Below are 26,567 nucleotides of genomic sequence, written 5' to 3'. Positions count from 1 at the left end.
CCTTGTGGGCTTGGTGGGTATTAGCAAATGCATGTGCTCTTCAATGACTTTGTTCAAGCCAATTTCGATCCATCCCTTGGACTGTTGTGCCGATAAATTGGACCAACCGACCATTTACCATTTACACACACACACACCACGCCCGTTTCCGAAATCATTCTATTTTATTTATCATCAATTTCATAGTTGGGTCGTCGTCGGAAATGAACGACACAATATTGCTCATTTGTAGTTTTGTACTCTCTGATCCATCATGCATATATATGCTTCAGTAGGGTCATCATACTTTGACGCCGTTCACTCTCTTGATTTTATCTTCCCACAAATATCAATCCTCGTGGAAGCCATTTCTCATAAACGAGTGAGCTAGCCAAGCCATGTCATTCACGTTAATTACAGCTCCAACCACAAAGACCATTATTTGGATCAGAATAATGAATTGTCCAAAAAAATTATAGTATTGTAATATAGTAATATATATGCTTCTAGTTCTAGGTGGTGGTTGTATTGTATAATGTAGAGATGGATATCTTCTTTTTAGGAGGCATTGGGAACATTTGGGCATGGTCAACGATCGCATCCATCCCATAAATAATCGCCATCTGGACTGGGACCCACTCTTTTAATGACATAGAATTCAAGAAAAATAAAATAAAAATGTTAGGCCCCTAAATTCAATAGCTAGGCATCTAGTAGGTTTAATAAAACTTGAATGATGCCGTGAGAGAACCGCGACATCATAACTCTATCTAGTCAAAGTTAGGTGTAACATCGTGTCCAAGTCTGAGCGGTCAACCTAACTGAAAAACATTTGAATTTTTCAAATGTAAAGTAGTTGAAAATTCATAGAAAAAGGAAGTTGCAAAGCAAAATAAACGTAGACTTTTGCGAGTTCTTTCATAAAGTCGCGGGACCACAAAAAAAAATTGAAACCAAATTATATAATTTAAATTAATAATAAAACCTGTACGCGAGAAAAAGTGTGCAACAATATTTGTACTACTATTATTCAACTGATGCATTAAATGCAAACACAGTTGAAGTGGTTATTTTGAATTTTCCAGATAAAAATGGAATCGTCCAAATTTTCGTATCTTTTGGCTTCTTTTCACTAGCTGTCAAATAGATATTCCGTAAATTTACTTGGTCAGACTTTGGTAAGACAACAAACAAGATGGAACAAAAGTCTACATTGTAATTTTTTGAAATTGTCTGAGCAATTTTTTTATACTTGTACTTACTAGCGAGAGGAAAATCAGAAGAAGTGAGTTACTTTCATAATGTTGAAACTTGAAATGCAATTAGGCTGGGTTCGTTAGTAAAGAAAAAAAACAGTACAATGAGATAAAACTCATTATTTTTATACTCTATTTTAATTTAAGATTTTTATGTTATTTTATTTTTCTTCTTTCAATTCTACCGAAAAATACCATAATTTGGAGTTTGATGACAGTAAAAGAAATGAAGAAACAAAGCCGTTACGACGGCGCTCTGCTTTTTTCTGCGCGTTCGAGCTCTAGTTTAGCTAATGCATTAAATTAAAGAGAATTCTACTGTCACAGTCACAGGTCTGGCGGTACTGAATCCCAAACAGCTATTCCTTGTTTGGTAGCTGTTGTCTTTGGCATCACATTTTGAATTCTCTCTCTCCCTCCCACATCACACGCCAAACACCCCCCTCTTAAAAACACACACCAACACAATTCCCTCGCTCTTCAAAATCCATCTCAACCAAAAACTCTTTATTTTTCACGGCGCGCTCTTTCGCACATCCCTTTCATTCTCATTACTCTCTGTGCAAACTACTCACCATCCATCATCCAGGTTCTGCAGAGAAGCGAAGAAATGTCGGTGAGTTCGAGTTCCAGGGGAAGAATAACGACGGAGCTTCAAGTCCCGAAGAAATGGACAGACAGAGAAACAAGTCCTGAGAGAACCAAGGTTTGGGCCGAGCCAAAGACCAAAACGGCAAAAAAAGTCTCCGTCGTTTACTACCTCTCCCGAAACGGCCAACTCGAGCATCCTCACTTCATGGAAGTTCCTCTCTCTTCGCCTCACGGTCTCTACCTCAAAGACGTTATCAACCGCTTGAACGCCCTCCGGGGCAAAGCCATGGCCACCTTGTACTCTTGGTCCGCCAAACGGTACTGTTTTCTACTCTCTCTCTTTTCCACTACTTCAAATTCGTTTTTCTTATTCTTATTTTATTTATTTGATGGTGGCATACAGGGGCTACAAAAACGGCTTCGTTTGGCATGATTTGTCGGAGAACGACTTCATCCACCCGACGCAAGGACAAGACTACATTCTCAAAGGATCGGAGATTGTTGAGCACGGTGTAGCCGCCGTCGCCGCTAGGGTTAACAAATCGGAGGAAGAGTCCAATTCGCCGGTGGCGATCACGAGACGGCGAAACCAGTCGTGGAGCTCTATTGATATGAATGAGTACCGAGTTTATAAGTCCGAATCTTTCGGTGGCTCGGCTGAGAGAATCGGCGCCGACGCGGCGACTCAGACGGAGGAGAAGCTGAGGCGGAGGAGGGCGGCGAGGGAGGAAGAAGTGGTGGAGATTCAAGAGAAGAATGATAGAAGAATTGAAGCGGGAATGGAGGGAGAGAGGGTCCCGCACGTGACTTGTGATGATAATGATAGTAATAACCACACTACGGAGCTGAGTAGGGACGAGATCTCTCCTCCACCGTCGGATTCGAGCCCCGAGACGCTGGAGACGCTGATGAACGCGGATGGACGGCTCGGACTGCGGTCTTCGGAATCCCAGAAGGACAATCTGACGGTGGAGAGCTGCCCTAGTGGGAGGATGAGAGCTTCGTCTGTTTTGTTGCAATTATTATCGTGCGGTGCGGTGTCGTTTAAGGAGTGTGGAGCCAACGCGGTGAAGGATCGAGGGTTCTCATTGGTTGGGCATTACAAGTCCAGGATGCCCCGCGGAGCAGGGAATCATTCGGGAAAGGAAACGGGGACATCGATGGAAATTCCAGATTTGAGCAGGGTGAGGTTGGAAGATAAAGAATATTTTAGTGGGAGCTTGATCGAGACCAAGAAAGTGGAAACCCCTGCTTTGAAGAGGTCCTCTTCTTACAATGCAGATAGGTATGTTACGCATGTTCTTTCAGATTATTGGCAATGGATAATCGTGGTTAATGAATATTTAATAACTAATATTAGAAGAATTGTGTTAAAATTAATTATTTGATCTAATAACAAGTTTTATTTTCTACTATTTGACCATTTCTACATCTTATTCATAGATTTATTTTTTATAACCATGGTTTTGAGGTGACTTTTGTAAATTCCATGCCCCTTCATGTACCTAGTAATTAGCAACGTTGGAAAATGTGCTCATTGACATTCATACTGTTGTTTCTGGTCCATAGGTTAAATAAAAATTGTGGTTAAGCATGTGTGAATGCTTCTAGGACGTAGAAAGCATCTTGAGATTGAAGACATATAAAAAAAATGTTATTCGATTTGAACAAGTAGGTCAGATTTTATTATTCGAGTTTAAGACATACTACTATAGAAAAGTATTTTGCTATACAAGTTTTGTAGGTCAGATTATTATAATAGCGTTATTATATTCATGTACCTGACTTCTTTTCCATTTCATTTTTACTACTATTATTTTTCTTTTTATCACATCATTTATTTATATTTATCAGTTTTTTTTCTCCATATCTCTTGTTCTTCCACTCATACCCTAAAAAATTGGGGTTTACATTTAACATTTTCCATTATACTGCTACAATTTCCGTATAAAGTGTTGTTTATGTCATTACTCATTAGTCTTTTTTAGTTGTATTATGTAGGTATTCAGAGATGGACCTAATAGAGAACATTTTAGAAGTTATTTCAAAAATTCCGAAATAAACTACATATTTTGGGGTTTCAAACTTTTGTATATCTTGTGTATTATTGTCACAACAGGATAGGGTTCCCATTTCCTCTGTCTCCGGATGTTGTCCATTCTGCTAGTTCATCATGTAGTCTCCTTCTACTTATTTCTAGGCGCATGAAAATGAAAGCCTAAGTAGTCATGCTTAAACTTTTGTGATATTGCTCCAACTCCAAGTGTCATTTGATTTTTGTTTTGTTTATGATCTGCTCACTAATTGGGTGTGAAAATTAAACAATTTACATAAATGGATAGCTAGCAGCTAGTTACAATTGGTTTTGCACCGTCACATAAGATGCTGATACTTGACAGTGGCGTGTCTGTCCTGTTCCATCTTGTTGTGCCCAGTATGTATGGTGAATTAATTATATTTCTTAAATTTTAGTCAAATGATGCATGTATTCATACCCGTCATTTTTTTTTTGGCCCCATTTAGTATTTATCAGCTTCTGTATGTGGGGTCTAATCTAAAGCATCCGAAGAGTTGATCATTCGTTTTTCATAAATTAACTTGCCAGTTTGCCACCTATAATTATACTAGTAGTACGAAATCAGCGGCAACTGGGGTGCATCGGGGTAAAAAGAGAGAGGAATTTCTGTTGGGCGCTTGGGGCAATGAGTACATCAGATATTATATGCTCTGTTTTGATTTCAGGCTACTGTTTATACTATCATTTAATCAATCATGTACTGGAAATTACTAGTAGGAGTGTTATTAAATAACATAATAATAATTGTTATTAATTGCATAACAATGTATTTATTTTTCGGACAAAAATGTCATTAGATGACATGATATTGCCTTTATGATTATGACAGCGACTTTATCAATTATGTGGTTTTGTCTAAAGTTTGGGTTTGTCTATTGTCTCTTACTCCGTGCAGTGGTTCCCGGTTGCAAATAGTGGAGCATGAAGAAGATGTAGTGCGGGCAAAGTGCATACCACGGAAGTCGAAGACACTACCAACCAAAAAAGAAGAAGGTGCTTCCATGCATATTGTTAGCAGTAGCAGACATGGGAGCAAAAGATTTGACCCACAACAATAAATTGATACTTTGAAATTTGGATGAATATAAAGCGAAAGGAAACCTTGTTAATGGAGGCTTGTAGCTGATGCCTGATAGTGGAGGAGAAGAGGACAAAAAGCTTAGGGATGTGAGGTTAGAACGAGAAGTGTGGAAGAATGTATAAATATATGGAAGCAGATAGGATCTGTACTAATCAAGTAGGGACAGTATAGTGATCTAGAGCTTTGCAATTTGCAAGTCACGGCATGGTGGGCATACACGTCGAGGTAGGGTTAGCTATGGAAAGAAAATACTACTAGCCCTTGTGCATTTTGATATGTAGGTTTCGGCCTAAAGTCTGTACATGTAAGGGTGGTATCTGTTTCCATTTTGATATGGCTCTTCTGTGGCGGTGGTAATTGCTTTTTTATTTATTTAACTTTTGAGTATACTTCATTAATGTTAAAGATCTAACCACGTGAGTAGTATTTTAAAAATCTTTAAAATTCAGGAAAGAAGATTTAAACAGAGAAAAAAATTACGGAAAGGGAGTAAAATTAAGATCTGTTTGGTTTGATTAAAAGAGCTGAAGAGCAAAATTTTAACCCCCTTCCTTTATTTGGTTTTTAAGGAGAAATAAAGAAAAAAAAATTACTATTATATTCACATCCTTATGAGTTATGGCACAAAAACTGTACACAGAATAATTTTTAACGAGTTGAGTTAGAAAGCATCCATGATTCGTCCGTATATATGATTAGTTCACTATGTCTTTATAGCAACAGCATGAAAAGCAACGTGGTCCACGAAATTACATCTAGTAACAACAGCATGGCAAATCGCGTCTTGCATTTGTTCCTTGATCCATACTAAATCCTTAGTTACTAATCTAAACCAACTAATTTAAACTACATAACCAGGTGTTAATAGACTTAAAAATTGATGCCATGAGAGTTTTATGAATATACCATGTTAAAGTTTAGTTTAACTTATCATGCTATCCAAAAATAATGATGCTCCTCAATCCAAAAAGAGCACAAAAGGTATATAAGCCAAGTACACGTCATATTTGCTATGGTTCTTTTTACAAAAGAACAGATAGAAAATGTTGCAATTTTTTTTTTCTTTCTCAACGTGGTTTTGCTAAACAAAAATGGATAACCAAAAAATAGAAATCTGATTTTAAAAGTCGAACATAAAATACCAAGACATGGAGAAGAAAAACAGTAGAAGAAGATGACGAACCAGGACAAAATAGCTGTAAAGAAGTGAAGCTAGAAGAGTGTCATAGTGTAACAAAGGAGATGCGTACTCGGTACACGTGAAGAATCTCTGAAGAGAGGCTCTGTCTTTTGCCTTTAAGAAGCAGAGGTTAATTTCAAATTCAAAATAAGGAAAAGTCACTTTTCTTTCTTTTAATTTTAAAAGTAATTTAAGTCAAATTGGAAAATAAGAGATTTAATCGATCTTCTTTTTTTCTTTTAAGTTTTGTAAACTAAATAGGGTAAAATTAAAAAAGATAAAAAAAATTCCAGCCAAATACACTACAAAGGAAAGAAAGAAAAGAAGAAGAAAAATGTTTTATTAAAAAGTTTTTTTTACACATATTAAAAAGGTTAAACACTGTCTGTTTTGCACATAAAATAAAGTTTAATTTGTCGCAGCCTTTTTCACTGTTAATCCTTTGACTTTGAAAGATGGGAAATGTAAGCACTGAGTGAGCAGACTCTACTTCGGCTTTGCCCGTTTAAATTTTAAAGCACGCGTGGTAATTTTCAGTGGGTGGATGGATTAGAAAATAGAGGTAAAAAGAAAAGAAAAAAATATGATAAAAAAGAAAATAAAATAGAAAGAGATGTAGAAAATTAAGTAAATATATGATAAAAATAATACTCTTTGATTGTTTATTTCTTTTGGTCCTTTTTTAAATAAACTAGTCCTGACAAAATTTGTTGAGTAAAACTATAAATAGGCTCGTTCATCAAATTGTCGAAATTGTTGAGTAAAGCTTGTAGCTACCTGATTATTGGATGATGCTTCTACATATACTGTAAAGAAAATTCCAATATTATGGTGTCAGGTAAATAACCATCAACTAATAAACTTGTAACTAGATTATCATGCAAGCATTAGAAATAGACAAATTCAAAAATAAATAATCTTCAAGATCATTGCAGATAATATAAACATGAGAATGTGAAATAGGCTTAACAAGATAATTTCCTGCCAGAATGTGGGAGTTAGTTTTTCAATGCTACACTAAATTTGAAGAGAAATAGGCACAAAGAAATGCCTATTAGGATTTATTTTTCCAGTTAGCACTTATAAAAAATATATGAAAATAAAATTAATTAAACTTTTTTTACAAGTTGAAATTAATTTACATAAAAGTTAAAATCAACTTTTTGAAGAAAATAAGCAGAAAATTTTGTTCGGTCAAAAAGAAAAGAAAACAATTTATCCGCAATAATTGCTTAACAATTTCTCTAGAATTGACATCATATTAAAAGGGAGATGAGATTCCTTTATATCTCAATCAAATTGTTCCTTCCCTTTATCTTCTAGCGCGTCAAGCTAAGAAAGTAATTTGGAACTTTGTCTTGAGAGAACACAATAAGGTTGCTAATTCTTTTGCAAAGTTTAAGTTTGGTTATTCTATTGAGCTAAATTTACACAAATGGGGTAATTTTTTTAAAAAAAAATTATAGAAATAAGTATTTTTTTTAAAAATATTATAAGATATGAATAAGTGGTGTTTTAAAATACGAATTCATATAAGTCATATTTTAAAATATAAGTTTAAAATTGTAATTAAAAAAAATACTGAAGTCATGATTAAAAATATGACTTTAAGTATTTTATATTTTTTTATAAAAGAAATTGTGATATTTTAAAGTTGTATTTTAAATTATGACTTACTTATATTTTTAATATTTTAAAAATCTATCCAAATTTTTTTTTAAAAAAAATCCTATTTCTGTAAATTTGCCGTCTATTGATCATATGATTGTATTCTTTTTTATTCCCCTCCAAGTTTTATGGATGACATGTTGATTTGTAAGCTCCGAATCGGATATAATTCCGTTTTGTTTCTGGGCGTTTAGCCTATTTAATCATGAAAAAAAAAAAAATCTCACCACTTTCCCAATTCCTCAAACATAACAAAACATTTTAACCAAACAAAATAGAAGAAAGATATCTTCTTAACTGAATAATGAACTTTTGGTGTAAATAACATACTTATTTAAGACAAGATGGACATCTCTGATGTGCCTCTACCAAACAAAATTCTTTTTTTTCCAACGTGATCGAGGGCTTATTGGATTATGTGGTTTATGTGGACATGTTGAGTTTGAAAGAGATAAAGCCATAAAGGGAAAGTGGTTAAGGGAGGAAGGTACAAATAATGAGTGTGTTTTGATTCATTGGGTGTCGCCTCTACACTCTGAATTTTAGATTTTAGGGTGTGTTTGGAAATCGGTTAAAAGCGTTGTAAATGGAAAATCTCACTTTTTAAAGCACTCAATGTAGATGGAGGAAATGAGGTGAATTGGTGTCTATTCAACTAAACAGAATTCCAAACAGTGAAAGCGTTGAAAGCAATGCAACAGAGAAGCAACCCTCAAGTCGCCTTGGCGTTTTTGTTTTGGAAAATCAAATTTTTCTGTTGAACATGGTTACAAACACACTTTAGTCGCCCTGAAAGAATCTTTGCTTGTTAGTTTTATACTTAAGATTGATGAATAATGTTGGTTTAGATTGATTAATGTTTGTTTGGCCGGCACTGAATGGAATCATTGGGTAAAATCTATGGGATGATGAGTTCTGATTAGTGACAATAAGTGAATGGAATCATTGGGTAAAATATATGGGATGATGTTTAGTGCTTGATTCTGAAATTTTTTCTTAAATATACCTTCTTTTAATAATATTTTTTCAATTTACATCAGTTTCTATTTTATTAGCTTAAGTACATTAGTTTTTAGGTATTTTGAGAAGTCGGGATTGATCACCCCGACTTCTTATTTTTTTAATTTAAATTATTAAAATAATAAAAATATTAGACTATATGAAAATATTTTTAATTAATTTTAAAAATAATTTTTTTATTAAAATAATTTTTATTTATTTAAGAAAATGATGTTATTAAGTATAATTATTTTTTTATATTATTTAATTTATATAAGACTTTTTTTAAGTTAACATTTTTTTTAAAATCTGAATTTTTTCTTATAATATTTTAGCTTTAATAAAAAATTAAAACTTTTAATATTATTATTTTATTAAATATAATTTGTTCAAAAACACAATACATTTGCGGGTGTCATATTTGATGGAGGAGACGTACTTCAAGATTAAAGACTAACAAAATCAAATAATGATCAATTTTAGGTCAACAAACATCAAATACTTAACGAATTTGACACATACACAATCACACATTTATTATAACAGAAACTTCATCCCCACTTCAAACAAGGAGGACGTTCGATTTTCTTAGACAAATGTCATTTTGTTTAAATATTTTATTTATAATGTAATATAATATTCTTTTATAAATAAATTGTTAAACAAAAAGTATTATCATTTTAAAAAAAAATCTAATGACAAACAAATAAATTATATTTAGTAAAATAATAATATTAAAAGTTTTAATTTTTTATTAAAGCAAAATATTATTAGAAAAAATTTAGATTTTTTATTTAAAAATTAAAATGTTAACTAAAAAAAAAGTCTTGTATAAATTAAATAATATAAGAAAAATAATTATACTTAATAACATTATTTTCTTAAACAAATAAAAAATTATTTTTAAAATCAATTAAAAATATTTTTATATAATATAATGTTTTTATTATTTTAATAATTTGAATTAAAACATAAATCTAAAAATAAATTAAAAAAAAGTGCCAACTTCTAAGAGTTGAGGTTGTCAGTTCCGACTTCTCAAAGCACTTGACTTCTCAAAGCACTTGAAAACTAATGTACTTTGAATAATAAAATAGAAAGATATGTAGTTTGGGAAAATATTAGAGAAAGAAGGTGTATTGGTGGAAAAATTCCCTTGATTCTTGTTAGTGTGATATTTTCTTTGAACTTTCCATAGAAGTAAAATTGGAAGAGTGTGTCATGTGAACTTTGAAATTATAATGTTGACAACTTATGAAATTTTATTTTTAAGTATTGTTCATTTATGAAAAAAGTAACAATACCATAATCATGTTTAAATAAGCTTTCCTATAAATACTTACTTAGGAAAGAAGAAAATAAGAAAATAAAATGAATTGAAATTTTCATGAAGTTAACTTCATTTATAAAAACTCTTTTCATTTAGTATATCGGTTTGTAAGTTTTTTTTTTGTTAATACTTTTTCTCTAGTTAGATGGAGGGTGACAATCAATCAAACTGGGTTTGTTTTACATTTTGTTGAATTTTATTTTAAGAAATTAATTTATGTTTAAATTTAATCAATTAAAGTAGTGGGTCTAAAACATATTTTACTCAAATGTCAAAATAAAATAAAATAAAAAAGTTTTGGGATTGTCCCGAAAATACAGGTCCCTGACCCTAAAGCAGCATGCCAGCCTAATTGCCTTATCGAAATTATGTACTATAGGCCTTCATCCGAGAGGTCAAATACCCTCTAGGATATACTGACCCAGTCTTCCAGCCTTTTTTTTTTTTTACAGAAACCCAGTCTGCCAGCTTAACTATGCATAAAACAATAAATGTGCAGAGCAACAACTAAAACTCAGAAATAATGGATGACACATTACTCTAAGGACAATCCCAAAACTCTTTTTTTTTTAACATTTGAGTAACATATGTTTTAGACCCACTTCAAAATACTATTTAAAGGAAATTAAAAAGGTTTTATTATTAGATAAATCTCCACACTCGATGAAAAAGTGAGTTTTTCTTATTTATTTAAAGGAAATTAAATAATATAAAAAATGAGTGCATGTTGTTTATACTTTATACCTATTGTAAAGAATTGATTTGTGCATAATTGGAGGCACAAATTGATGGAATTAAAATCTTGCATTTCTAGGAAACAATGTACTAATATAAAAACTGTGCGAATATCAATAATTATTTAATTTGAATCGTAATTTCCTTTCCCCTGAAGGTGGCTTGTAGTTTCAGTTGGAACTTGGAGTCTCCAACAGAGACAAACATGAATACGCGGTCACGCAATCTATTCTTTCTTAGCTATTTATCCTGCACGAAAACTCGTATCACCCTGTGTCTTGATGCATACTCACACTTAACACCCCACTATTGTCCATTTCCTTCTTTGCAAAGAAAAGGCAATGGCAATTTTCTCGCACTAATTAACCGCGTCACTTCCCTCTTCCCAAACCAACATTGACATACATTATATATAGTGCAGTGCCCTCAATTTCCAAGCATATATTCCCATTGCTTTGCTTCCCCATTAGAGAACATTTTACCAATTGAGCACTTTCAAACAACGTTGTTGTTTTTTGTACACAACCATCAGAGATAAGGAGAGTGAGGTGGGCATGGCTAGTTGTTTAATGTTACTAACCAAAGTTAGTGATACCGAAACCCCATCAAGAAAGAGGGTTCTAAGTGGTGGTGATTTTAAGTGCAAGACTTGTAACAGGAAATTCCAATCGTTTCAAGCACTTGGGGGGCACCGAGCCAGCCACAAGAAGCTAAAGCTCATGGCTTCAAACCTTTCGTGTTCGACCGTGACACAAAAGATGCACCAGTGCCCCATTTGTGGAATTGAATTTGGGATTGGACAAGCACTGGGAGGGCACATGAGAAAACATAGAGCTTCCTTAAACGATGGTTTGATAACTCATGATCATGTTGTGCCAACATCTAGTGGTACTAAAAGGCTTCGTTTGTGCTTGGACTTGAACTTGGCACCGTACGAGAATGATCTCAACCTCAATTTAAGGACACCTACTTTAAATTTGTTCGTTTGATCGATTTGAGTGTTTTTAGGGCGAATTCTTGTTGGAAATTGTTTTATTTTTATTTTTTGTTTCTTACTTTGCCGTGCTTTTTAGTTTATGACGTACGCGTGATTCTATAGGGTTCTATGTATATTCATGGTGCTAACTTGAAAGTACAGGGAAAATTTTGCTGACTACCGTTAAGCAAAGCATATTAAGCATACTATCATGGCTCTTTTCAGGAACATGTTTTGAAAAGTCACTTTCAATATGAAGGATTCAGTTACTGTTAGTTGAGGGTAGTAATTATTGGTTGGATCTGTTATGATAGATACCATTAACTGTGAGATTAAAAACAAAATAGAATTGCCCACACTTATCTTTGTCTACCCATCATTTTTTTTCCTACTCGAATACTTTTCTTCGGTCCTTATCTAGCGGGATTATTTTCTCCTATACCCGTCCCCACAGGTTACTGCAGTTCTCGAAATTTTAAAAAAATATTAATTTTAAATTTTAATAAAAGTAAATTAAAGAAAAAGTGTTGTATATTATGTATGTTTTAAGTGATTAAGGGTATTAAAAATATAAAAGTAACCCTAACGGTAATTATGTAATTTTTTTGAAGCAAGAGGTGTGATTTCCGTCCCTACCATGCCACGGGAGAATGTTTATATCTTCCCCATTCCGGTGGAAAAAAAATCCCCGTCTATCATACCTCATATAGAACAGTCCCCACCAAAATTACCCTTTGCAAGTTGAAATTGACATCCGTAGCTTAGACATGCAAAAAAGGATCCAAATCTTAAAACATATGGGCCTCGGTGGTATTGAGTCTACCGATAACCAAATACACAAGCATTTAGAACAAAATTCAAAAAATATATAATAATTATTGACCAAAAATATACATATAATGACAGAAAAAAATTAAAAAATTTAAAATAGTTAAAAACTAATGAATTTATAAACAATATTAGAGTAATATAAAATTTCAAATTATTTTTTATATAAGTATGGATGATATGATAATTTCATTAATAAAGTGTGTGCGTGAATAGATTTATTATAGATTAAATTGACTAAATTTTGATAAATTTCTAAAGTTATATCTAAGAATCAATTTAATGTAATAAAAAAATACTTTTACTTATTCAAAATTTTCATTTTTTTTTAATTCTATTATCAATGTGAGAAGAAATTTTAATATTTTTCTTAAATTTATATATATTTTTCTCAAATCAAATAATCTAAAAATTAATTTTATTTCTTCTCTATTACTCTCTTCTTTATTTCCCATCTCCCCCAATACATCTTAAAATTTGTCCCCCCTGCAGTCTCTCTTACACCTCACCTATTAGATGTCGTAGAAGTTAATCCACCTGAGCAACGGTCCTGATTTATTTTCTATCATACACGTGTACGCCATCGAGTAACCCAACCGCGAGTTGTGCTCAAATATAAGTTCATCCTATCTTAATTCCTTGGATTAGAAAAGATCTAGTGCTCCTCACACACCCTATCATATCATATGAATGAATCTGCACTCTCTTTGAAAACTGTCACGCTTTCACCGGCGTCGGAAACATCGTCCGGTTAGGGTTCCGGCTATCGCTAAGGGCACGGATCGTAAAATCTTCCAGAAGCTTCTATGCTATTACTCAGTATTATTACCATTTGCCAAGGTGATCAATCGCTTGTTCCCAATTTCCGAGCTCGAATAGCGGCATTTCTTGAATTTCATTCTTTTTCAGTTTCTGTGATTTCTTTTTTGTTGAAAATTCCTTTGATTGATACGTTGTGTGGTAATTATCATTATTTGAAAGTATAATATCTATGAAATGTGAACATTCATTCATTCTTATATATTTATTTTATTTTCTTTGGTCACTTGCTGTGTTTGCATTTTCCTTCGTTGTTTAGATGTTGAGGTTGAATTATGTTTGTGAACAGTGTTGAGAGGGTTTTTTCTCTTGTTGCAGGTGTTGTTAGGCACCATTTTTATCACTTGAAGTCAGTCAGCAACAACTTTTCTGCGAATTTTTCAGGAATATTTTCGCCTGAAAAAGTTGGAGCAAATGGTATTTATAATTGTTAACTTTCACTTGATTGATTAGGTTGTGCCTTGAATACTCTCTTTCTTTTCACTTAAGTTTTGTGTTGTCCGTTTTGTGCCTTTGTAAGGGCTGAATCCCTCTCACAAGTAGTCAAGTTCACGTTGGATTGTAATGTACTAGGACAGTGCTGTGTTTGTTTGTTTCTCATTGGAAATTGGAATTAAGGAGCTAATCATGCTTTTAATTCTTTTTTCTTTGGGAATTGGGGGTAGTGTTGACACTCGAGGAATCTAATTGTCGACTAGAAAATAAAAGATTAACAGTTGGTAATATGATAAGATATATGTACATGTATAACAAACTACGGATTTAGAATCAAATCCCTGAATTTTCTCATCAATAGTTGAGATCCTTCACCTTTTCTTTTAAAGTGGACCCTCACGTTAGGAAAGTCAAATTAGTATATGACAGCCTTCATGTAAGTAGATGTGAACATCACTGGTATATTAGGGCCATGTTTGCAAATAACTTGCATAAGGACTTTTAGGAAAATAGCTCGTGATAAACGTTCTTATGCCAAAAGCTAACTTCTAAATGAGCTACTTGGAAAGCATGAATTTCTTAATTAGTTAGGAAACTCAAACTTGTAGGCCAAGTCATAGTAGGTTTGCTTTTTATTTGCTTTATTATAGACTTGGTGTTAAGTCCATGAGATTTCCAGCAAATTGCAATATACCTGGTTGTGTAACACAATCTCTTGAATGTGAGTTGGACTTAACTCAATTCCAATAGTTAGTTCATGAGATGAGAATTGTCCAAGCCTATTTAATTAATACCTCCCCTCTTGTTTATATAGAATATTAGAATGTGACTATCCTCCGCTATCCTGTGTCATTTTGAGTGAGTGAAATAGAAAAGGACAACTATTTTAAAGATGCACAGTTATATGTGAACCATAGTTGAAGTTTTTATTGTTTTTTTTCTGCAGTCTTTGCAAAACAAGGGATTTTGGATGGTAAAGGGTTCTGGACACATTAATGACAGAGATACAGTATTTGATAATCCCACCAAAATTGAACCAAAACGACCTCATCAATGGTTTGTTGATGCTGCTGAAGTAGATTTTTTTCCAAACAAGAAACAAGCCGTAGAAGATGCAGATGAAAAATCTAGTCCTGGATTTTCAAATGTAAATATTCCTCCCTGGGAGAACAATCCCAATTTTCATTCAGTCCCAAACCAATTTATTGGCCGGTTATTTGGGTCTGAAACCAGGCCTGTCAATTTCACTGAAAAGAATACTTATGTTTTGGCTGATGATTCTAATGTGAGATCAAAGATGGTCACCAATCAATATGGAGATGAAGCATCTTTTGGTTTGTCTATATCTCATTCTATTGAAGATTCTGAAGCATGTGTAAATTTTGGTGGAATAAAAAAAGTCAAAGTAAATCAGGTTAAGGAAGTTGATGTACAGGCTCTGGAGGGACATAATTTTGGTAGGCAGAGTAATGGTGATCTACATCAGGCCTATAACAGGGAAGTTGAGACAAGGTCTGCATCAATAGGGCAAGCCTTTGACAAGGATCGTGATGCCACTTTAATGGGACTCACCTACAGCAGAGGGGATGCACATGTCAGATCATTTGGTGCCTCCTTTGTCAAAGGTGATGACTCAATCGTATCGATTAGTGAATCCTATAATAAAGAGGACACAAATATAATTTCTTTTGGTGGGTTCCCAGATGAAAGGGATATTATCTCTGTGGGTAGGCCTGCTGCAGAGTATGATCAATTATATAATCAATCTTCAGTTCATGTGTCAACAACAGCCCACGAGAAAGAGTTGGATGTGTCAAGTTCTGATGCAGTTGCAAGTACACTTCAGGTAGCAAAAGTTAAGTCTGAAACTGTATCCAAGAATAAACAAGAGCTCAAAACAGCAAAGAAAGAAGCTCCAAACAGCTTCCCTTCTAATGTCAGAAGCTTGATATCTACTGGTATTCTTGATGGAGTTCCTGTGAAGTATGTCTCAGTGTCACGTGAGGTAAATTTTGGCCTTTGTTGTCTAATACTACTTTTGTTTGAAACATTGTTCAATAAGCTATACTCATATTCCTGCATGGATGAAGGAACTTCGAGGAATTATAAAAGGCTCTGGTTATCTTTGTGGGTGTCAGTCATGTAACTATACAAAGGTACTGGTGTACACCCTGACCAAACCGTAATTTAGGTTTTTCTATATTTCTTAAAATCTGTGATAGTTACTCAACGACTGATTGATAGTTTACATTATCAGGTTCTGAATGCTTACGAGTTTGAGAGACATGCTGGCTGCAAAACAAAACATCCAAACAATCACATTTATTTTGAGAATGGGAAGACTATTTATCAAATAGTACAGGAATTGAGGAGTACCCCCGAAAGTTTGTTGTTTGATACAATTCAAACAGTTTTTGGTGCACCAATTAATCAGAAAGCATTTCGCAACTGGAAAGGTAATGAAATCCTTCTGTCCACTGCACACATGAACACATTTACGTTTGTTTGGTATGTCACTTATCCAATTTTTTTATCTCCTGTCAACTTTATCCAGAATCATTTCAAGCAGCAACACGGGAGCTTCAACGCATTTATGGAAAGGAAGAACTTAACCTATAAGTCCCAACCCTTTGTGAAAACGTAACTTGGGATAGATTCTAGTGTGCATAGTAAGATATGTCTATTTTTACCATTTTCCTGTGTCTTTTATATGGCTCCGCAACCTTCAGTAATGTGCTCCTTTGGATGCCTTGCTTAAAATATTCGAAGCTTTATAAGTTAGCTTATGTACAAATCAATAGTATTAATAGGTGCTTTGGTGGACAGAATTATCTATATTACATTATCGATAAAGCTAATGTTCTTGTGCAATCAAACGAGCAAGACTTCTTTCTAGACTTCTTAATTTTGGGGCACTCGACTAAACTCGTGAATCGTCAAGTGTCAATGTGTCATGTAATTTTTTTTAATCTCCAAATATACAAAGATAAATCCAAGTAAATCTAATAGTTCCTCTTAGGTTGGCAATAGAAAGAAAGGTGTGCAAATAATGTTCGTTTGCTGGCTATTGCTTTGCGCATCAGTCAAATTGTTGGTGCTCTCAAATTGTTGGTACATCCAGCACAAGATGAATAATTTTAATATTATCCTTCCATAAAATTGATATGGATTTGTAATCTGTAAGAGTATTATAATTTGTAAGATTGCATAATCTGTAAACTTATGGATTTATAATCTTTAAGTTTACGGTAAATTTATGGATTCATAATTTGTAAGTTTATGTAATCTGTAAACGAATTCGTAACACATAATCCGTATATAGATTGGTAATTTGTATTTTGATTTTATTATAATTAATTTTGATCTAATAATGTATTTTTTAACATACATAAATTTTAAATAAAAATCATAGATTTTATAAAAATTTATATATGTAAACAAATTAATTATTAGATCAAAATTAATAGTCACAATTTATCAAGTAAATTTACATATACATTAAATATACATTAAAAATTTTAATATTATATATAACAACATTAATTTTAAATACATGTTGGTTAAAGAGACACTTTCAAGTTTTAGCACAGGAGTTTCAACTCATGCAATATTTGAATATGACTTTTAAATTATTAGCATGTTATTTTAATTAACTGAATTAATAAATCAATTATGTTTTTAAGTACAAGGACTAAAGAAGAAAAATATATTGTACTAAATAAATAATTAAACTTATTTTTTTTTATATCAGCTTTATGCCAAGTAATTAAATATGTCAATTGTATCAAGAAAATCTAACTCACTTAATTGAACGGGATTCATGAATTGTTATAAATCCTATAACACTTCTCTTTAATTTTTACAGATAAAAAAAATAAGAAAATAAGTAGGGTGTATTTAGATTTTTCACCATGTTGCCTATTCAGAACAAAATTTCAAAATGTGTACCAATTTCAAAATGTGTACCAATCCAGCACAAGCCATCGCATTTATACAGTCAAAGGAAAATAAAAAATCAACATTCAATGGATCTCACGTTCCCCAACCAAAGAAAGTGAGGGGCAGTTAGACATGCAATCACCACAATCACATTTAGTTTTGGATTTAATGTAACTTGTTAAAAAAAGTCAAACACTACTTATCACACAAATTTATAAAGAATGACAAGGTTAAGCACAAGTCAGCATCATGATCATTAAACACGTAATTTCTTCTTTCCTTCTTGTTCTTGGACAAGAATGTTGCCTCCAATTTGTAACATTTGTCCTCAACCACAACAAGCCGATTTTTGTGCAGCCTGTCCAGCCCCTCCTGACTGGTCTTGGTTGATTTTGATTGTTGAAGGCTGCAATGAAAATATCACGAGATATTCAACTTGAGAGAGGGACAGATAAGAGAGCTTTGGGGAGAGGAAACTAAGTACACATTAAAGTATGGAAATTGGCAAATGTTAAGAGTACACCCCATTTTTGGGGTGTATGGTTGGAAGGAAGAGAATGACAGATAAATTAATAGATATGATAAATGATGCTATAAAAAATAAAGAGACAAATAGGAAGAAAAGTTGGGTATATGATAATAATAATAATAATAATAATAATAATAATAATAATAATGCTTAAAATATTAAGAGAGGAAGTTCAGATACCTCTGCCTTGGAGTCAGTGTCAGCCAGCCTTTGTTTTATATCTCTTGCTATTGAGAAGAAAACTTCCTCCACGTTTAGATTTGTCTTTGCACTCTGCAATAGTGTTTTTCATGAGCATAATGACATAAAAGTTCAGGGGTTTCGATTATTTCAACTATACACCACTTACAGTTTCAAAGAATTTGATCCCATACTCGTCAGCCAGTGCTTGGCCCTTGGACGTAGGCACAGCCTTAAAAGTAAGCCAAAGGTATATTATAATCAGAAACATTTCAAACCTGACATGCATGCATACATACATAAGAGAGAGGAGGCTCCCAGATGTTTACTACTTCAATTGATGGCATCAAATCAAAACTAAACCCTCTTTCAAACCTCCCCAACCTGGCAACAAAAATATGTTTCATTCACTCGCAGCAAGTCCGTAACACAATTTCTCTAACATCCTCAATGATGAAAATCAACTATCAGTAAAACTTGCATAACAATAATGGAAGAACATTTGATGACAGTAATGATTGTTTTTTAAGCCCCTTTGATCTTATCTCTGCAACTCTGTTGTTCAAATCAAATTGGTGTTTGAAAGATGTGAGGAAAATATAAAAATGAGTTTCATTGAACATTGCAAAGTTTGTTGTTTACCCTTTTGCTTTCATCCATATCAGCTTTGTTCCCCACCAGTATTTTGTTAACATTGTCTGAAGCATGTTGCTCAATATTGCGAATCCAATTCCTGATATCTGAAATTAGCAGAAGCTGGATGAATATTCCAGATGGAAAAGCCTTCAAAGTTTGAAGAGTTGTGAAATGTGAACAGATTGGCAAATTTCAAAATTAAGCAATAGCTGGGAACTTTACTATTAAATGATGCTTCATCTGTAACATCATAGACTAGCAATATGCCCATAGCACCGCGATAGTAAGCTGCCAAAAAAGAGATTTTAGGAAAAGATATGTAGCACAAAAAACTTAAATGACAAATACTCTCACTTGTACATTTTTTCAAAAAAACAATGAAAGATACAAGAATTCTAGGGTAACATGAATGAAACAATGGCAAAGGATGGATACCTCTGAAGTTTAACGCTGGATACATTAATACTACAGGTATATTAGGATAAACATTATATCACTCTAACAACAAAACAAAGCTTTATCCCACTAGGCGGGGTTGACCACATGGATCACACGACGTTATTCGGCACAATTCAAAACCAGGAATATTATTTAGCCTAAGATCTCCCTTGACGACTTCCTCCAATATCCTTTTTTTTCTCCCTCACCTCCTCTTCACAGGATAAACATTGTATAACTCTTATTTATTTATTTTAAAAAATGCCCTCCCCTCCCTTCACCTCCAAAACCCAACTCTCAAATATATCCTAAAGGAATCTCCATAATATTCATCTCACGTAAATTAAATATAGGCTCACTAGTTCTAGTATCTTTACATAAATAACATTCAATAATTAACTTGAGTAAAAAATCTACATGGAAGCTGCTCCATGCCTCCAAGAAACTCTTTCAACTATAAGTTCTACAAGGTTTGCAGTAGTATAATGGCAATCAAAAACAAGGATCAGGAGACTATTTTAGGCTTCAGCTGGGACATAACTTAGGGGCTTCAAATTTTGCCATATCCTAAGTAGTTAGAATTATCTTCGAACTTGAACAGCAAACTACCTATACATTACAGTCTAACATATCAGATCAGATACTGAGTAACAATTATGATGTTTCTCACTGGTTACTTCCCTTTTCTATCCTGTCACTCTTTTCTCTAATTTTATATTTTTCTCAGTACTATTTCTCCCTTGTTTTTTTCACTATCTTTTAATCCTACATCAGGAAGTGCCACAAACCAGATGCCAACTGGTAAAGCAACAAGTTTCCATGTGTCACATACAATGATACTAAAATCAATATAATAATACCTGTAAGAATCATAAACCTTACCAGTTGTAATTGTCCGAAACCGCTCCTGCCCCGCAGTATCCCAAATTTGGAGCTTGATCCGTTTTCCATCAAGCTCAATGGTTCTTATCTTAAAATCAATGCTGCATTAGGAAGGTAGGCCTTGTGAAGCTAGAGAGAGAAACTTATGGCAAACAAAAATCTGCAGATTTACTCCTAATTCTAAATTGTAAAAACGTACCCTATAGTTGTGATGAAACTAGTGGTGAAAGACCCATCGGAGAAACGCAGGAGGAGGCAACTTTTTCCAACACCTGCAAAAAGACAAAACATAAGAGATTAACTTACAGCTAGGTTTCACACAAAAGCAACATAGTTATTCCACTGTGATTACTATGTTGCCCATTAAAATACTTCTAATCCTTCCTGGAGCATCAACCAATGCCATAATTTTGAGATTAATTTATATGAACTATTAGTGTTAAAAGTTTTACTCAATCAACTAATCAGAAATCATCGCTGATAACTTGGTATAACTTTTAAGATAGTAATTGGATGGTAAAAATCCTTTACACCGTCAGTGCATACACTGTTTACTCTAATTTTTTAAGGGAAAAATGAAATTGAAGGTATCGATAACACAAGAATAACCGGTAGAATAAACTAGGCCGCCTAAGTCGTATTTTGGGAAGCAAATACTTTGAATTAAACAAATGATTAATGGATCCAAAGAGAAGGTTAATTTTAAACGATAACCACACAGATCAGCACCAATTTGCAATTCAACCTCTTGACACCAAAATTAGCGTCACAACAACAGAAGCAATGATTCAAACGCAGACTCAAACCAGATCATGAAAAGATCAAACCTCTCACGATTTAGAACAAACCCCATTTCAAAAAAAAAAACTAGATGTGCATTTGTCACGAACTCCAAACTCAACGATTCGTGATAGATAAATAAATAAAAATGGTGAAATTACAAGAAGGGAACCCCTAGTGAAATCCATCATTTATCAATTACACAGAAAAATAGCCCCATTCTTAAATCACAATTTTTTCCCCTTGTTTTTATCTTAAAAACATTTTTTTTTGCCAACAAATTAATTAAGAGAGAGAGAGAGAAAAAAAAAAAAAAAACTTTACCGCTGTCACCGATCAAGAGAAGCTTTATGAGATAATCGTAATCGGCACGAGCCCTTGCCGGTGGAGCAGCCATGAACCTTCTTCAAGTTATGACTTTGCTTAAAATGAAAGGGTGAATCTGATGGCGAGATCTGGAATGGGAGAGAGAGGGATCTCGTCCAGAGCTCAGAAGTGATGAATATGGGAATTTCAGAGAGAAAAGAACGGTGCTTATGTTGTTTTGTTTTATTAGAAAAATAAAAATGGAAAATATGAATGAGGAGAAGAGAACAACAGTAAGAAGGTGGAGGTGCTTGCAACCTTGCACTTTGAAGCTGTCCCCGACTATTGTGGGTGTGAGTGAGTGCCCCTCTCTCCACTGCTATAAGGAATATGGGGATGATAAGTTTAAGGCTTCATAATTGTTTTTATTTTCTTAATTACTACATGTATATATTTCTCTGCATTTTTATTATGTTATTATGTCAAAAATTAATATATTATAATAATTTTTAGTTATAATTTCTGAATTATGTTCAATAAATGACATTTTTTATATGAAAAATTAAAAATAAATTGAATAACACAACTAAAAATAATAATAATTGATTTATTATAGGAAAAACATAATAATTTTGATTTTGAAAAAAAAATATTCTTCCTCTCTTCTTTCATTAATTGTCTTTCTGTTGATAATCACAGTTTCTAACAACATATTTCATGAAAGACTTGTTAAATTAATTAAAGCAGTATTTGGTAACGAACAATGGAAATAAGAATAGAAAGATGTGTAAAAATGAGTTGAAATCAAAAAATTAAAAAATACATAAAATGATGAGGAGGAGGACCATAGAAGAAGGATCATAGGAGGAAAAATGTGTTATTTATCAAAATTATTGTCATAGAAGAAAGCTTCTTTGATCAAAATTGTAGAAAGGATATAAAATGGAACAAGATTAAAATAATAGAAAAAAAAAACATAAATATGATTCGGTAGAGAAGAAAACTAGAAACAACCATAATTAAATGATAGCTTTGAGAAGAAGTGCAATTATGTTTATAGATAATGTGAATAAAAAATATGAGTGCAGTTTTTCAATTTAAAGTGATGAGAAGTTACAATTGGTAATTTAAAGTGATGAGAAGTTATAATTGGGTAACTTATGTTGGTTGGTGACACATCATGTAGAAGTGAAATAAATGGGCAAAATTGATTAGATGAAAGTGGAAAGCACCGTAAAGATTTTTTATTTTTTTATTTTCCTATTTGTATATGTTGTTATTTTTAGGTTAAATTATTTATTTGGTTCCTATAGTTTCATGATTCTTACCTTTTTATTCTTTATAATTTGAAAGTAGTTTTTTAGTCCTTTTACATTTTAATTTTCTTTTAATTTTTATAGTTTAAAAATATTATTTTTAGTCTACACCACCAAGTTTGACAAGAAACCTTAATAGATGACATTAGACATTCTTGCGCCACTTAAAGGAGCATTTTTTACTGGCGTTACAACTTACAAGTGTTCAACGTGGCAAAAATCTTCATATTGGTAAGTAGTTTTTTGACCGGCCTAGAATGATAAATATTTTAAAAAAAATAGATTTGTAAATTAGCCGAAATATTGGGGGTGGTAAGTTTAAGGCTGCTTTTTTCTCTTAATGTTTTTAGTTAGTACAATTAGGATGTCTTTTTTATAGTCTTTAAATGAAAATTTGTATTTTTTTTAGTTCTCAAATTCTGACAGAAATTTAAAAAAATCAATTTTTAAAAATTATTATTATTTATTTGGAGGATTAAAAAAATAGGCATTCTGATTTCAAAAACTAAAAATATAATTAAGTGTTCTTTTTTATTTTGTGAATTTTAATTTTTGATTTTTTTTATATAAATTTAGTTTCTTTATTGATTTAATTTTATAAATTTGTATTAATAGTTAACTTTTTTGTTAAATTGATAATAGCATGATGAACTAACATAAATGTGATTCCTATGCGTTAGTGTAGCTTATGGAGTGACACAAAAGGTTTAATTGCACTTTGATCCTCTTATTATTATAATCTCTCAAGATAGATTTTTCTTATTTTTTTAATTATGCAAACGTGAGTATTACCTGCCCATCAAATAAGTTATGAAAATGATAATCTGACGTTATGATGTGTTTTATTACTTGGAAATGTGGAGTGTGAAAATGTTTTAAAATAACATAAATAAAATAACAAATTACGCTTGCATTCTCTTGCATTTTTTTTAATTACATATAATATTACTTTTTTTTATTCTTACATCAACTTTCCTTTATGTTTGAAAATATTACAATCAGACTTCCTTATATCTTACACTAGAAGACTCTTAATGTTTGAAAATACTACATCACATCCCTTTATATATTACATTATCATTCTCTATTAAGGAGATTATTGTAATGGTTAAAAAAAATAAGAAGTGTTTGTGTAAAATCATAAAACCTTAAGGGTAATTAATGTAATTTACTCTAAATAAAATATAAAATAATAAAAGGAAATGTTTCAAAAATAATTTATCTCTAACTTAAACTTTCTTATTCCCTATTAAGGATGTTATTGTAATGGTTTAAAAAAAAAAAGAGATGCTTGTGTAAAACCACAAAACCTCAAGCTGATTAATATAATTTATTCTAAATAGAATATAAAATGATAAAAGAAAATGTTTGAAAAACAATTTGCCTTCCACATGTAACCTTTCCTGCTACAACCATTTTCCCCATCAAAATTGAATCCTTGGTTCCAAACAATAACCATAACCCTTGAACCCTACACCGCAACTCACCGAACTTGTATCATCCCCCTAGCCAAATCACCCACACTCCACCATATGATTAATTCAATTCAAGAAAAATAAATTAAATAAAAAAAAGTAGATAAATACACAAGAATCATAGAGTTTATGTTTATAAAAGATTGCTCAAATGAATTTATATTAGTTCACCTTAATTAATTACTAAGAGATTCATTCAATCCCAACTCAAATGATTGAGATTTCCCACTAGAATAATCAATTGTACAATCAAGATATCTATCTCATTTGTTGAATCTTGGAATACCTCACCGTTAAGACCGCAGAATATGAATCATTTCACGTGTAATCATATTTTATTCAAACCATTCAAGATATGAATCACAAGAAAAACATAAATGCGTGAGTTATTCTTTCACAACATTTTAGTCAGTTAATGCATTAAAACATGTACAGATGCTCCATAAATCTACGTATGTTGTAGATTTACCACTCACCAAATATTCAACCTTTTTAACGACATCTCACCCTCATAATGCTTGGAATTCCTATCCCAAAACTTAAGATCGCATAATACTCAAAAATCATTTAGCCTAGATGATAGTTATAAAAGAATTTATGAGTTCAAAATTATTCTTAATAAAGATATATAATATCAAAATCCATTTTATATGGAATCTTGTATCAAAATCATCATGGATGATCAACGATCAAATTACCCAGTAAGAAAAATCACGAGGAATTCAATAATAAAGAAAAAGAAAAAGTACATCAACATAAAATACTAGAGCAAAATCATCAAAACATAAGATGATCAAAGTAATTTTTTTTGTTACCAAAAACAGCAAGCAAAGCTCCATAGTGGCAATGATCCTAACTAGGTCAGCACGACTGCCACTAAGAAACCTGAACTGCAAGCTGGCAATATATAAAAGACCAAAGAAAAGCCAAATAAAAAACACATGGGGACATGAACCAAACCCATGGAACAAAACTTAAGAGAACCTATAGTTAGGGAAACCAATTCTATTTCTACTGAACTCTGCTCCAATGAAACTAGGAGGGGAGTCCCACCATAAAAATCTTGAGTATTTACTCCCTCAGAAGCTGATAAATCTACACATGTATTGCCCCCACAGTAAATGTGACCTACCAAAAAATTCATATTTTTAGCCAAAGCTATACAATGTCTCCACCTATTTTTAAGCTTCCAAGGGACGATAGTTTCATTCTTGAAAGCATAAACAACAAGAACTGAATCACACTCCAACCAAAGGTGATTCCACCCTTTCAAAACAACGTTTTCAATTGCAAGAATAGCTCCTACCAATTCCTCAAAAAGAGCATTTTGGATACCATAGTGAGAAGCAAGCCACCAAAAAATCAACATTGTTATTGCGAAAGATGCCCGCACAAGCTGAGAGACCAAAGGAGCCTTTAGAAGCACCATCAGTGTTACATTTTGTCCATAGAGGAAGAGGAGGATGCCAACCAACTTCCTTGATGATAGGATGCTTGGGAGTATTCCATCAACTGAAAATAACTTCAAGATGCTCAGTCGCTCATGCTAGAAGACATGCAACTTTTAGAGATAATCCTTGAAATTTTAACGTTAGCACGAACAGAAATGATAACAGATTCAAAGCTTCAGTTGGAATTATGAAATTGCAACTGATTCTAAGAATTCCAAATAGCCCAAACAATGATTATAATTGAAGACAAGATAATATCATTGACTTGAAGAGCCCAACTGCTATTGCAAAGAGAAATGATATTAACAAATGAATAGCAGTCAATAGATTTGCTAACATTACTCAGCCAACTCCAAAGCCTTTTAGCAAAAACACAATTCAAAAAGAGGTGATCAATGGTTTCTTAAGAATAACCACACAGGTTGCACATGGAAACAACCAAGCATCCTCTACACCAAAGGTTATTGTCAGTAGGAAGCTTGTTGTGAAAAAGACGCCATAAGATGAAAGATTTAGAATGAGGGATGCATCTAAACCAAATTAACTTACTCAAACTAATATGGTTACCTGGGGAGTTGTAAAAACCATAAGCTTGTCTGAAGGAAAGTTCCCGAGTTCGTATCATTTCAAACAAGGTTGTCCACATAAGAAAAGTCAACCAAATGCACCTTATCAATTCCC

At 32.6% G+C, this 26,567-nt stretch overlaps 4 protein-coding genes across 4 annotated transcripts; 3 read left to right on the top strand and 1 right to left on the bottom strand.

Annotated features, from left to right (window-relative positions):
• The first annotated feature begins 1,615 nt into the window (after window positions 1-1,615).
• Window positions 1,616-5,371, top strand: LOC100803283 (protein SOSEKI 2). Its single transcript, XM_006590931.4, has 3 exons — window positions 1,616-2,144; window positions 2,230-3,111; window positions 4,799-5,371. The coding sequence occupies exons 1-3, from the start codon at window positions 1,846-1,848 to the stop codon at window positions 4,959-4,961; spliced, it is 1,344 nt and encodes a 447-aa protein (XP_006590994.1). The 5' UTR covers window positions 1,616-1,845; the 3' UTR covers window positions 4,962-5,371.
• A 4,935-nt stretch (window positions 5,372-10,306) lies between these two features.
• LOC112998408 (zinc finger protein ZAT8) lies at window positions 10,307-12,241 on the top strand. The gene is made up of 2 exons (XM_026124515.2): window positions 10,307-10,333; window positions 11,367-12,241. Exons 1-2 carry the CDS (start codon window positions 10,307-10,309, stop codon window positions 11,883-11,885), a joined length of 546 nt encoding a protein of 181 aa, XP_025980300.1. The 3' UTR covers window positions 11,886-12,241.
• Window positions 12,242-13,335: 1,094 nt separating this feature from the next.
• LOC100802229 (uncharacterized) lies at window positions 13,336-16,825 on the top strand. The gene is made up of 6 exons (XM_003539042.5): window positions 13,336-13,540; window positions 13,838-13,936; window positions 14,901-15,959; window positions 16,045-16,110; window positions 16,212-16,410; window positions 16,509-16,825. The coding sequence occupies exons 2-6, from the start codon at window positions 13,934-13,936 to the stop codon at window positions 16,571-16,573; spliced, it is 1,392 nt and encodes a 463-aa protein (XP_003539090.1). The 5' UTR covers window positions 13,336-13,540; window positions 13,838-13,933; the 3' UTR covers window positions 16,574-16,825.
• A 1,088-nt stretch (window positions 16,826-17,913) lies between these two features.
• On the bottom strand, window positions 17,914-21,999 carry LOC100775804 (ras-related protein RABE1c-like). The gene is given in 8 exon segments (NM_001255440.2): window positions 17,914-18,299; window positions 18,603-18,695; window positions 18,772-18,834; window positions 19,245-19,342; window positions 19,461-19,526; window positions 20,559-20,659; window positions 20,758-20,830; window positions 21,663-21,999. Coding segments are annotated over 8 exon segments (645 nt in total). The 5' UTR covers window positions 21,736-21,999; the 3' UTR covers window positions 17,914-18,221.
• Window positions 22,000-26,567: the final 4,568 nt, after the last annotated feature.

The sequence above is a fragment of the Glycine max genome, chromosome 11, assembly GCF_000004515.6.
Source record: "Glycine max cultivar Williams 82 chromosome 11, Glycine_max_v4.0, whole genome shotgun sequence".
Lineage (NCBI taxonomy): Eukaryota > Viridiplantae > Streptophyta > Magnoliopsida > Fabales > Fabaceae > Glycine > Glycine max.
This window is presented reverse-complemented; position numbering and strand designations above follow the sequence as displayed.

Excerpts from the sequence above, each read along its gene's own strand:
- LOC100803283 (XM_006590931.4), top strand. The coding sequence starts at position 1,846 with ATGTCGGTGAGTTCGAGTTCCAGGGGAAGAATAACGACGGAGCTTCAA. Across the intron at positions 2,145-2,229 it reads TACTCTTGGTCCGCCAAACG|GGGCTACAAAAACGGCTTCG; the intron begins GTACTGTTTTCT and ends GGTGGCATACAG. Across the intron at positions 3,112-4,798 it reads TCTTCTTACAATGCAGATAG|TGGTTCCCGGTTGCAAATAG; the intron begins GTATGTTACGCA and ends TACTCCGTGCAG.
- LOC112998408 (XM_026124515.2), top strand. The coding sequence starts at position 10,307 with ATGGAGGGTGACAATCAATCAAACTGG. Across the intron at positions 10,334-11,366 it reads GTGACAATCAATCAAACTGG|AGAACATTTTACCAATTGAG; the intron begins GTTTGTTTTACA and ends CTTCCCCATTAG.
- LOC100802229 (XM_003539042.5), top strand. Across the intron at positions 15,960-16,044 it reads ATGTCTCAGTGTCACGTGAG|GAACTTCGAGGAATTATAAA; the intron begins GTAAATTTTGGC and ends GCATGGATGAAG. Across the intron at positions 16,111-16,211 it reads AGTCATGTAACTATACAAAG|GTTCTGAATGCTTACGAGTT; the intron begins GTACTGGTGTAC and ends TTACATTATCAG.